The sequence below is a fragment of the Falco punctatus genome (assembly GCF_963210335.1).
Source record: "Falco punctatus genome assembly, chromosome: Z".
Classification (NCBI taxonomy): Eukaryota; Metazoa; Chordata; class Aves; order Falconiformes; family Falconidae; genus Falco; species Falco punctatus.
In genome coordinates, this window is record NC_137586.1 from 31,347,730 (window position 1) to 31,361,436 (window position 13,707).

General features: G+C 36.6%; 1 protein-coding gene across 3 annotated transcripts in view; it reads left to right on the plus strand.

The window, feature by feature from the left end:
• Positions 1–13,707, plus strand: part of UHRF2 (ubiquitin like with PHD and ring finger domains 2) — a 103,445-nt gene that overhangs the window by 88,428 nt on the left and 1,310 nt on the right. For 2 of the 3 annotated variants that reach the window (XM_080372295.1, XM_080372297.1), the window contains 6 exons: positions 6,394–6,500; positions 8,474–8,636; positions 9,178–9,315; positions 10,125–10,248; positions 10,655–10,818; positions 12,321–12,419. In XM_080372295.1, coding sequence (XP_080228421.1) covers positions 6,394–6,500; positions 8,474–8,636; positions 9,178–9,315; positions 10,125–10,248; positions 10,655–10,818; positions 12,321–12,419 — 795 coding nt within the window. The remainder of the gene's footprint in view (positions 1–6,393; positions 6,501–8,473; positions 8,637–9,177; positions 9,316–10,124; positions 10,249–10,654; positions 10,819–12,320; positions 12,420–13,707) is intronic. The other variant, XM_080372296.1, reaches the window with a different exon arrangement.

Consider the following 13,707-nt stretch of genomic DNA (forward strand, 5'->3'; position numbering starts at 1 on the left):
CCTACATAAATTATCTGAATTATCATGCCATGCTGACTATATTACCAAGGGAACAGCTCCTTTCTGACTTTCCCATCTCTGATAGTACTGAGAATCCAGCATGTAAGTTAATTACAGCCATGACACTGAGAGTCACTCTATTGTGAGTCACCTGGATTGAGCTTGTAGCTGAAAACCTGATGCTTGATGCTGTGAAACTTGCTGTTTTCAAAAGCTGTCAGGTTTCAAAGGTCTAAGCACCCTGTTGGTTTGAGACCTGCTTGGAGCTCCAATGTAATGTGCAAAAATTTGACTGTCTCACTATACGATAGCTACCAGATACCTTCCTTTTCACTCAGATACGCTATTTGTCCACTCTCGTTACCTCCAATACTATGGACATACTTAACATAATAGGACAGCTCCTATTCTGCAGCAGTCTCCTCTCCATCTTTTCTTTTATTGCATATTGGTAGCTATCAGTCCATATAAAATCCTAATTAATAATAAAAAATACCTTTCTTGCATTATTTTCTGAATTTTATTGTCTCCTCTGTACCTGCATTATATTCAGAATTACTTTCCCATTCTGAGAATCCTTATTTTGTTACACAGATGCTTTTTGACATTTTGTACTGCTAGTACTACATCTGTCAAAGTAGTCTTATCTGCCTATTTGTCAGCTTCTCTCATAATGCATTATGGAATCTGTGTCTGTACTGCTCCCATCTGTGCTTTGCCAAAGTTCATTTACAGGACTTTGCATATATGGTTGTTTCTAAAGCATAGAGGAACCCATTTGACAGAATGATAATGCAGATTAAGTAGAAATTAATGTTGCCAATGCTTAGCAAAGCACTGTTTAGTTCTTTTTTATATTTCATGCTTTCCAAGAAGTGTTCTTCCTGGAATAGTGCCTTAGGTCAAGAACGCAGGCCTTGGTTTCTGTTTGTGAATGCCTGATATACTGAAATACTTACTTTCTGAGATTCATGCATTTTCAAGAGGCATTAGTCATATTAGTGCAATATATGGAATATAGCTAATCTATTCCCTTCATAAATTCTGAAGGATCAGCATAACTCTACTAATCTTTGCTGTGTCAGACAATCACAGGAGGTTGTCTAGTCCAACACCCTGCTAAGGCAGGTTCACCTGCTTTAAACTGAGTCTAAACCATGCTTTTCTTGCTGCACTTTGTGGATTTTTCACTTGAACACTTACAAAAATGAATTCTTATGATACTAAGCATTTATTTAAATACAGGAAATAAAAGAAGGATCAAAGTAACAAAATCTAATTGTATGTATAGAAATAAATGAACGTCAAATAGTAAGTGCATGTCTTTTAGACAGGCAAGATTTTCCTTGCCTTGCTGTAACTAGGATTGTAATAAGGTAATGAAGTTACTCATACAGATTGGAGGATTTTTTTCCCTCAGTAGAACAATCAATGAGCAATCTCCAACAGATAGTCAAAGATAATTTTAATTTTAAAATGTTGTCTCAAAAACCTGTTTTATCTTCTAAGTAATCTCCCACTACAGAAAAGTGTCTTTGACCTGAAAAGGCATTTTGTGTGTTGTCCTTGGTGAACCTGGTTTGAGGTTGGAACTGATTTTGAACGGAGCAGAAGGATGAATCCAGATTGGGTAGCCTCAATTGTTTACATACCAGTGTTCAGTGTAAAGGTCTGGTAATCCACTGTTTTGTCACTGAACATGGAAAGGAATAAGAAAAATCTCAGGAAATGGTGCACATACAGTAGCTATCTATTACTGTCATTTGGGAACTATTTTGTAAAATGTAGACCTACTTCCATCACCCGTTAGCCACCTTCTGCTGCTTCCTGCCTTGAAGCTGTCTTACTTACTGTTCCGAGGTCCAGACTGGGTAACGCTGGAGTGGTTCAGTGTTTTCATCGTGGTGGAATGTGCCGCACTACTGTCAGGTTCTTGCTTTCAAGGGTGGTTGTGGGGAAGACTCCGAAACACCAATTATGGTATATTCAAGCTCTGCGCTTAATGCAAGGGGTTTTTTATTGATTTATAAATGAAATATGTAATTTAGCCTTTCCTTTTTAATTGAAACTTTTTACTGCAGTGCTAAACCATGAAATTATCAAAAATAAATCAGACAATTGGGCAGATAGACCAATTCTCTCAGCACTTACGTGCATACAGACTTGTGAGATTTTAATGGAGATAAATGATGACATGATTCAGTTTCAGGTGTCTCTACTATTAGGAAAAGAAAATCCTGTCAAATGTAATTGTCTGATAGTTAATATTTGTCTTGGATTTAATAACCTCATTTAAAAAGGCTTAGTGCTTTTTTATTTTGCTTTGTCATATTAATCAAAATCTTAGCCTTTATTCATCACGTTTTAGTGAGGTGTACTGATGAATTGTTGGGTTGATGAACTGATGAAATTTTGGGGTTTCTTGTATGAAGAAAGCCAGTAAGACTTTTTTGTTGTTATTTAGACTGAAGGTTGAAGCTCATCTAGAAAATCTGTGTTAAGAATAGTGTCTTTTACTAACAGATAAATACAGTTGTTGTGTATATGTTGGGACCAAACTTTGAAATCTAAGCCTGATACCAGAGGTGTTAATGGAAGGAGAAAATACTTGAGCTATCTTGAGGTAGTTGATATTCCAGCAGCTTAATGAAGTTAGTGCCCCTGTCAGCTGCTGCATAAGAGCAACCCATAGCAATAATGAGGTCAGACGCTTAGCTGGGATTTGCTTTCTTCATTCTCCATTATATCTCTGTTAGACTTAAAACTGGTTATGTGAGAGCGCTGGAATAGTGGAGTACAATTTAATACAACTCACAATCTGCTTGTGCTGTGTGTCTGAGGATGACTGGCTTATAATTCTAGAGCTTCAGGCTCATCTTCCACTCACATGCCTCAGTATGAGATACCAGGGTCAGTGCTACTGTGGCTGAAATTCATTTGCTCTATAACGTAATGAAACTTTACAAACAGGACAGTTAAGAAATAACTTTATGGAGACAACATAAGAAAGAGAGACATACAGAAGGCAGTAAGAGAAGACAGAATAACAAAGGTCTTACTAGCTGCTGAAAGAATGTTTTGGTGCAAGGAAGTTGAACTAAGCTGTGAAAAGGAGGAGAGAAATGGCAGAATTACATATTTTGAGGTAAGAAAATGGGGGAAAGGTAGGAAGAAGAAAGAGAGGGGGAAAGCTGAGACTGTTTTAATAGTGCTTTACTTTGTTTCTTAAAGAAGAATATGCAGACATCAATAATTCCTTTTGCCAAATGTTTCCTTTAACTGATGAATGCAGAATTTACAGCAGCATCAGTATCTTAAGCTTTGCTTTCTGATCTTCTTGAGAAAAAAATATCTTTCTGTCTTTATCGGTCACATAAAGGGTATGAGTTGAACATTGTTGTGAGTGATAGGAAGATCCCGCATTGTCTATAATGAGTCACTACTCATCAAAAGATCCCAAATGATAAGCTGTGTGAATAGTCCTTGCATACTCCACTTCCAAAGTGAAATACCGTAACCCTGATGGAAGTAGGTTCTGTAGCTCTTCCATTAGGTCTCCAGTCCCGTTAGGACTACCAGCATCCCCATTTCACTTCTATTTGTCATGGACAAGGACTCTGTGTCTGTGCATCACTTTTGCCATTCTAGATTTTATCTCTTTACAAGCACTTATGTCCTCCTGAATTTTTCTTTCTCTCCTTGTTTAGGAGTTGCTCTTGTATCAGAGGTTCAGATGTCCTCCCCATTTCTTTTAATCCAGTCCGGATCAGCGAGTGCCCTGTATGGCAGGATCTCTGTTGTTTTCCTCCAGTTTTAGGGACTGTGTGTCTTAGTTCCTTGCAATCCCTTTTTTTTAAATTTTTTTTTTTATTATATCTTATGTGAAGAAGTATGTGTAGTTCTTCTGGGAAGTAAAGCAGAAATGAGCCTTCCTTACACTGGGGGGGTGTTAAAAGATGCAGTTTTCTTGTTATTTGATCTGTAACAATTATGCTCCATAATTGTTCCATTTCTCCTCCATTTTCCTTCCCCTGGATTTCCAGCTCCCCACAAATCCATACAGTTTTGCCTGTTTATGCATAGAACACTTGGATAATTAAAGAGAAGCAAATGTAAACTATCAAAAGTGTGGAATCCATTCAAGAGGTGAGCATGTATGCATAGGCCTTATACCCACACTTTTTCTTCAAGCATAAAGCCTTCTGGTTGCCTGTGGTTAGAGTACCACCCAGAGAACCACTCAGTCTTTCTCTGAAGACATTGGAAGTTTGGTGGGTTTAGACCTTTTACATTTAACCCATTTTCTATAGAAGTGTGTTCCAGCAGGTAATGATGAATACTGGTGCATTTATGCCTTCTCGCTTGAGCTTTTTTGGCTCAAGTCTGTAGCGGTTTGTCCTTGATTTATGTTCATCTGTTATGATAAAAAAGGCTATTCAGTACCTGTTATGATAAAAAAGACTATTCAGTACCTTCTTCTCATGAAGATTGTTCTACCTAGTTGTGATAAACAAAACAGTCTTGTGTTTTATATAATTTTCTCCATCTTCCTCATGTATATATATAGTGGAATTTGTCTTTCTTCTGTTTTTTTACGTTCTTACATAGATGTTATTTCAGTATTTGTCTCAACATTATGTTCTAAAAAGAGGAAAAAAATCACCTTCCAGTTTCAGTTTATTTCTGCTTGTGCATCAAAAAACTGCTGCAGCAGTTTCCCCACTCTGCCACACCATGAACATGTGTTCAGTTTCTTCTTTGCTATGAAACCCAAATCATTCTGGATTCTGACTTTCCAAGATACATCTTTCTGGTTTTCTGAGCTTGGCACAAGCTTCTTATCCAGAGTTGAAATGCAATTTGTTTGAATGGGCCTGATTCATCAAGCAAATCCATCCCTATTCATATTTTTATCACAATCATCTTTGTGTGATCTGCATATTTTTTTTCCTTGACAATCACTGAAAAATTAAACATATCTCAGTTCTGTGATACCTTATTTTATACAATTGATTTTATGTCGTTTCTTAGTAAATAGTTCTTACCTTGTCAGTCTTTCATTCGTTTGAAGTTGTTTCATATATTGTCCTTGTACAACATCATTCTATTTCTGTTATTTTTTAGAGATTCATTGAGCAGAGTAAGTAGGCTGTTTTAAGAAATTATATACCAGTGTTTGTACATGTCTTTGTTAGGTTTAGAGTATTTTTTTAACTTCATAGCACTTGTTTGTTACTGTATCTAGATAAATTTCAAACAAAAAATACTCTAATGTGGCAGCTGAATTTCTGTTAGGTTTTCCCTACATGGAATAAATTAAACATAATCTCTAAAGTTAATCTATGGCCTTGTTCAACCAGCATTTCTCTTTCTAACTTTCTCTTTTTCTGCTGTTGTCAGTCATGAAATAATCTGTAACAGTCTTGCACTGGATCCTTAATAATGTCAGACTTTTAATAGTGGTAAGAAATTGACTGAATTTTACTACTGCGTACATGTTCAGATTTTTGCTATAAAAATTCATATAAAAATTATTTTCCTATTAAGTATTTCTCTTCTACTATTGCTTCATGCTTTGTACAAAAAAGTTGCATCTCCAAAGAGATATAATATTAAATTTATTTGTAAAATATATATATGTATATAGAAATACTTGGATTTGTCAGGAGTAGCGTGAACTTCTGTGACGTATTTCCTAAAGAAAACAGTAATACTCACTTTACTTACATGTATGTAGATTTTTACTTTTGTTGCAGTTCATGGTAAAAGATTTCATCAACCTTCCTTCAATTTAGAGAAAATTCTATGTAGGAAATACACTACAGTATTATATCAGCTTACAAAATGTGAATCTAAATGAGTTTAAGCTCTTAATACTTCAGAAGAGCTGCGATTATTATTGCATTAAAGCACCTGCCTTATACGTAAGGCTCTAGAGCTGTTTGTACTTAATAGCACTGAGCCTCTTGCACGAGCTGAAGTGATCCCTCCAAGGTATTTGTTATGTATTCTACAGACATGATATTCTTGTAAACTAAATGAAAGCTCTAGAGCAAGTAAACACTTGCTAGAATATGTTCCCTTCCTCAGAATATTCTTTTTGTTGTTCTCAAAAATGGCTTTCTAAAAGGTGCTGAAGTCCAATTTTTTAAGGCAGGCAATTTATTAATAAGATTTTTCTGGAGAATATGTTATGTCCAGACCAGTCCAGTAGCTTTGTGCTGGCACAAGTGCTGTAGAAGGACATGATGCTGAAATTGAAAACGCATCTTTCCGTGCCTTGGATTATAGTTTTTCTCTCTCTGACTAAATAGAACAAATGAAGTTGCATATTTTTTAAATTGAGTTGCTTTACTTTGATGTGTTAAAACAAAGTATAATCTTCTTGCACAGGATCGAGGAGATGAATTTACTTACACTGGGAGTGGAGGTAGAGATCTTTCTGGCAATAAAAGGATTGGAGAACATTCATTTGATCAGACGTTAACACACATGAATAGGTAAGTTTTGAAGATAAAGTTAAAAAGCATTCTAAAGCAAAGAGATGAGTTATAGTGCTTTAATTTAAACCAGCATTTTGCTGTATTCATTCACCCCTGTACATGCTGCTTTTATAAACAGTGGTGCCTCCTGCTGCTAAGAGGCTTTTTATCAAGCATTAGGTTTTGTTGATTTAAAGAAACACACACACAATAAAATATTTTGCTGTATTGCTGGTGCAGCTAGTACTCATGTCACCTGTTGAAATTGTGCTACAATTTCCTTCAGGGGACTCTGTTTCAATTTAATGAGAACTTTGTCAAAACTCTTGGGTGAAAGTTTTATATTGCAGGTGTTTCTTTTTAAATTTCTTCTTCAATGGTTAAATAAAAAAATGTAAGTAGGAAGCAAGCATGTTCATTTTCCCATGTTAAATCTTTTCCATTTTGCTACCCCTTTCTTCCATCATAGTTTTCTGTGAAAATCAAGGAATTAGGGTGTTGCTTTATATTGAGGTCATTTTACATTCTCTAAAAGCCTGCCTGAACAAGGAGTTCTCCATCTTCTGTTTCTGAACGCGTAATTTCTGCTAATGCAACTGACCACTTAACACCTGTGGGGTGTGGAGATAGGCCAAGACCTTTTCTTTGCCACATTTGCTTTTAGGTAAGATCTGCTGCTGTGAAGCTGAGTGGAAAGGGAGTCTTCCAAGCTTTTTGTGGTGCTTAGGTGGGAGAGGGGAAAAGCTTGACACGGCTGCTGAAGAGGCAGGGAGGGAGACAGAGAGGGAATGTGATGTGAGCAAGGGGGGAAGGAAGATGAAGGTAGGTTTAGGCAATAGGTTACAAGCATATTTAGGGAGCAGAGTAAACTTGCTTTAGGAAGAGAATTAAAAGTTGGATTCCCTAGTGTCAGCATTTGTTTGCTCTTAGCAGATGAGAAATCCACTGGTGAAGCTTGCCTTGTAGCTTTGCAGGCACTGGTGCACATGGAGTGTAACAAGGGGCAGCTCTCAGTTACTGGTTTTGATACAAGTATTCAAGCATTTTGATACTGAAAGTTATGATTCGTGTAGTTGAATCAGTACTGCTTTTGCTTGTCCAGTTATTTTTCCTTTTTAAAGTTTTGGTTTTGTATAAGCAATTTCACTGTATGCCTGTCTCATACTGTTCTGTACCATGTGGGGTTTATACTCATAACATGGCTGTTTATAAACCCTACAATTTCTTCAGTTCTGAGATCCATGGTTGGTTTGGTTTGAGTCTGATTCTGAAGGGTTTTCAATCCCTGAACAAACTACGCTGTGGCAGTAGAAATACTGTTCATTGCGGCAGCTTGGCGTAGTAGGTGTTCATGCTGTCTCGCTCCAGGTTTCTGGAAGAGGGTCTTGGTGGTAGCTAGTGGGTAAAGGGATCTGCTTGTCCTTCAGTTAGCTACTATTACCTAACTCCTACTCTGAGGCCATTTATGTTTTATGTGAGCGGTTTCACTTAATTTTTAGAGGTTTTTTGAATGGTTACTATGTACTTTTTTTCTCTATTGTGTTTTTCATCATATTCATTGCTTTTGTGTACACACTTATAAAGCCTTAAAATCTGCAGTTAATGAGGAGTAGTGATAGGGAAAGTTTGCCTTTTGTTATATTTTTCTTTTAATTCTCTCAGTGCTGTTTAGGAAGGGATTATTCTAAAAATGAATAATATTGAATCTAAAAGGATTGGTTTGTTTTATTTAGAAATATCAGCTGATTTTTCATCTGAAACCTTGACAGCAAGATTTTTTGTGTTCCCATTTTTTTTCTTACCATACCTGGTAGCATATATGCCATTGCATCCGTTGGTTCTGCCGTTTTTAAAGACTATACTGAAAAGTTCTGTGCTGCTTGATACAGCATAATTAGACAAGTGGAATAGATATGACTTAATTACATTAATTCTCAAAAATCTGTTGAGTGAAGTAGTCTGGTTTATGAAGACTTTAAATCTCTTTCTAGGGCATTGGCCCTTAACTGTGATGCCCCACTGGATGACAAAAATGGAGCAGAGTCTAAGAACTGGAGAGCTGGTAAGCCAGTCAGAGTAGTGCGCAGTTCAAAGGGACGGCGAATCAGCAAATATGCCCCAGAGGAAGGCAACAGATACGATGGCATTTACAAGGTACCCTGATTTCTCCTGAGTGCAACATAACATCTTTCTTCAGCTAGTTCAAAATATCTCATATGTGTTACATTGCAAATGCATCATTATTACTTAGAAATAGTTCTTTTTTTCTCCGTGATAGCTTTTTAGCCCTAGCTTATTCTGTGAAGAACCAAAATGCAACTATTCAGAGCAGTGATAATAGAACATAATCTGTAATAGGATATATAAAGTTGAATATGACAGCTACTTTCTGTGAGCTTACTGAGTCATATTCATCCCTGGAAATCAAATAATTTCCTCACTCCTTCCAACTATATCCTAGCTTTTTCTGTGTTTAATGACTTCTCAGCTTCTGAAATAAAGGCACGTGCCTTTTAAGAGCACTGTATTTATCAGAAATACAAAAATTTCTCACCTGAGGGAACAGCTGCTGTATAATATATAATGTAATGGATAACTTAGTCTTCTCATGTCTTCTTAAACAATTGAAGCATGACTATATGCATGTGTTTGGCTTGTGATAAAATAATGGCAGTAATTTTATATTGTTCTTTAGGTGGTGAAATATTGGCCAGAAATTGGAAAATGTGGATTTTTAGTTTGGCGCTATCTTCTGAGGAGAGATGATGTTGAGCCTGCACCTTGGACTTCAGAAGGAATGGAGCGGTCAAAGAAACTGGGTCTGAGCGTACAGGTTCGAATCAGGACTCGCTGAGTTGTTTTTATTCCTGGTTCCAGTAAACGAATTCCAGAAATAGAAATCAGTTAAATTGAAGGCCCGTTTTTTTCCCCTGTACTTCACTGTGGCAGGATTTAATGCCAAAAACCACTACAGATTATCTGCAGACTGGAAGAATCCTGTAATAGTGGCACAGCAGAAGGAACGGTGGATGAAGCTTTCTGCCTTAGCAGTGAATTGTTTTGCATATATGGATTGGAAAATGCAGAGTTTGAATCCAGTTTTGTGATCCTTAAGCTGGAAAGAATTTCTACAAGCCACTGTTGTTATAGTTGAGTCTGTCTGAGAAATTGAAAAACCTGCACATTTTTATCTATTTTTCTCTATATATGACTGAGGAGTTTGTGTAATTAGTGTATTCAGAATTAAACTGACCTGGGAGGACTTGGGCATTGCAGAATCCATGTAAGATGTGAAGAATCAACATACAGTTTCTTTTCTTAGCAAGACAATGGTGTGTCTTACAGCATACCATCATCTTCAACTTTGCCTGATTTGTATAGTCGATAGGGCATGGATATGGATATCAGGTTCCTTTTAATACAATCAAGTCTGGATTAGATTCTTTGACTTGACTACACTTTCTTAGTAATAGATACTGAAATGTTTTCTCCATCCTGTAGGGTTTTAAACATTATTTTGTAGTTGTTATTTAAATATGTATTCACAGGGTTTTAAAGTCTTTTAGAAATTAGTCTTGTTGGTACTTGGGAATTTCTGTATGCCAATGGATTTTGTTTTAAATCTGTACTGTTTTATTTTAGTATCCAGAAGGTTATTTGGAAGCCATGGCTAGTAGGGAGAAGAAAGATAAGGTTAAAAAGCAAGCTGTGAAACACGAGCCAACCAGCCAGAGTAATGGAAACCAGAAAAGGACAATTCATGATGGTATTGCTTTTTACCTTCTTAGCATTCATCAGCAAAGCCTGTCATGTTACATTTATTAAGCCAGCAGCGTGAAAACTTTGCAGAAATATGAAGTTATGTGGAATGCTAATGTAAATTGATAAGCACATGCTCTGTAATGAAGTACTAGTGTAGGGACCTTACCCTATTTACTGTTCTTAAGGAGTTTTTTTCTCTTAAGCTCTGTAGAAAAATGAACAGCCTTCTGTGCAGCTGTGTGCTGCAGTTCAAAACAATGCTGATGAGTATGAGTTGGAATAGGGATTTGATTGCCGCAATCCATGAGTGTAATCCATGTTTTACCCTTCTAGAAACAATTTTCTCTTCCCCTTCTATTAGTTCAAACTAACATTCTGTTGTTACTGTGTCTGATGGTCATAATCTTAAGCAGGTATAGAGGAACCTACAAATACACCCAAAGCCATGAGGATGGGAGATGGAGGGAAAGGAGAGGCTTTCCAGCTGACCCAAGAGCAGCAGTGGCTGATTAGAGAAGACTGTATGAACCAGAAACTGTGGGATGAAGTACTTGCTTCTCTTAAGGAAGGACCAGTATGTTTGCTGCATGCATAATTTTTAATGTTTACCTTTTATTTGGACTGTTAGGAGAAATCTTGAGTGTCTCCTGAAACCTGATTTGCATGTTGAACTTCTGCTGAATATAGACTGTCTAGCATTATTTTTATTTCTAAGACTTTGATTCCAAGAAAACAATCCTCGCTTGTACAATTTGCTGTTGATGGCTTGGTTTACGCTAACTTAATAGAGATATTTCCTTGCTCAAAACACATTTTGAAGTTAGAAGTGGCCTTTCTTTTTATTTTCATTTTTGAAGGGAGCATGTTTTCTCTGAAATTACAAATATTTTTTTGTGCTGTGCTGATGTGAGAAATCAGACAGGAAGATAATTTTAGTCACTACTTTTTGTTTAGAAAGAAACAGAAAATACAGCTTGCTAGCTTTGTTTAAACAGAGTATAGAAGTACTGTCATCTTCAGATTTAGATATGAAATGAAAATACTTTAATCCAAATCTAGATTATCCCATTTTGTCAAGAGGGAACCTTAAGTAAGAGAGAAAATACATTCCTTCCCCTAAATGTCAAGAAAATAGCAAGGGTAGCTCAAGATTGAAGAGACTATAGACGCTTGCATAAAAAAAAGTCCACAAAAGGAGTGTCTCCCAAAATATTATGTCTTACAGTGGTAATTAGTCTTATAGATGTCAAGGTCATGGTTATTTTAGCTGTTTTGTAGAAGAAATCAAGGCACTAAGAAGTTAAAATAACTTAATAAAACTCAGCTCAGTGAAAACCAAAGCATTGGTTGCAAAGTGGATATCTAAAAATGGACGTACATAATTAGTTTATTTGAGAGTTACCAGTAGCTATTTATGGTGTGTCTGTAACAGAAAAAGCACCTATAACTCCCTGTTCTTCTACTCATAGTACTAGTTTTTACTGTAATGCTCTTGCAGTTGTTACTGGGTAGGAACTGTGTAAAGTTACACACTGTTACCTGTCTTCTGTCCAGTGTCTGTAATGACTAGAAGGAATTCCAGCTCTTAAAATTGTGCAGGATGACAGGCAATAGAGATATGTGTCTGTAAAAAGGAGAAAACAATAATTTAAAATTAGCTGAGTTACTGAGAGGTCATTCTTCTACAGATTCTTACTGATAAGATTTCCATATGGTTCCAGAGGCAGAGATCTTTCAGGGACATGCAAATTTCTAGCAGCAGTTAACAAACATAATTACTAAATTTTCTGACCTATGTTAAGAATCAGGCATGATGAGCCCTCCAGTCTGTTTCATTTTGTTTATAACAATACTCATACAAACAAGTAAATAATCTTTAAAACATTAGTTCTCTGATTTGTGGAAGAGCAGGGAAATGAAGCAGTTATGGACCTGCTTTCTAATTACCTTTAGAAAGCTGCACTCATGGATATGGAGGACTTAACTTCTGGAAGTTCATTGTCTTTTATGTAATTAAGTGGCATTTATGAGAGCTGTAATAGTGCTTGTCTTTTTTACTCCTTTGCCCGACACTAGAATTTTCTGAAGAAACTGGAACAATCCTTTATGTGTGTCTGCTGCCAGGAGCTGGTTTACCAGCCAGTGACAACAGAGTGCCTCCACAACGTCTGTAAAGTAAGAATAAACTCAGTCTTGCTCTGGGCTGTTTTCTTGGATCTGAAACACCAGTCGCCAAAGCCGTATGTTTTGTAGGAAGACAGTAATTGTTGCCTAACATTCTGAGCAAAAATATGCAACAAGTTTGCATTTGGTGATTGCTGTGTAACCGTATTTTTGTGTAATAAAGCATGGAAGTACATTTAGGATCATTCCTGATAGACATAATGAGTGAATGTTACCATTGCTGGCATTCCTTTGTGATCGGTAGAATTACAATAGGAATTGGTTTGGTCTAGGAGCTAGATGTTGGTACAGTAACAATAATTATTTTTTTTTACATAGTTAAGGAATAAAACCAGATTTTATAATTGTGTTGCACACTTATTATTAAAAGAGTGGTTGAAAGGATGCAGGGAGAATACAAGAAAATTATTTGGTCTTACTTGGAGTAAGTTACGTTATCTTGTTATTCCAAATTCTTGGTGGTATTTGTCTGTGGTAGGAGGGCCACAGAAGTCAGTTTATAACACATATCTTAAAATCTCAATTGCTTGGATATAATATAAGGAGTATGGAATCCAGTTTGTACTAGAATTAATTTTTGTAGTACTAGTGTGTACAGAATCATGTGCTGAATTGTGCCTGTCCTATCTGTGCCTGCCATACCTGGTGTTTCTGCCTGAGAGCCTGAAAGGATTCAAACTATTACCATCCTAGTACAGTATCTGGTAGTGCAGGTTTGCTGTTCAAGAAGGTATGTATCACTCCAGTAAAAATCACTGTGTTGTTATGGATGGCCTGCAGACATAGAATGATTGTGGCTCCTTAAAAACATAAAAACTGTTGTGAAAGGGTTAATAATTAGAATTATGGAAATTGGAAGACCATGGAGAAGAGAAAGCTTTATTTGTGAATACAAAATAGCATCCAGTTAAAGATGTAAGGAACAGTTTGGTAGGAAGATGCTGTCGCTGTTTGGGTACAGATCTGCCCTGATAAATTTCTGATACTCAGCTGAGATGCTTGGTCTCTCTGCAGCCTGTAGTAACGTAGTAAGGAGGGCAGCACTGATGATAATGTGTTAGAGACCGTATGATTCTGCGTACGCCTTTAAAGCTTACAGAATCTCATCTGATGAGGTAGATGTAGATGATTATTACATAAACTGTATACCTGGTATACTCACCTTCCGCTTGAAATGAAAGTCTGGAAGACTGTAGCAATCTAACCGTGAAGCTAGAAGGAAGCTACAGACGTTGCTTTGGTTCACAGGAAGGCACTTGTGGGAATTAAGGGGAAATCT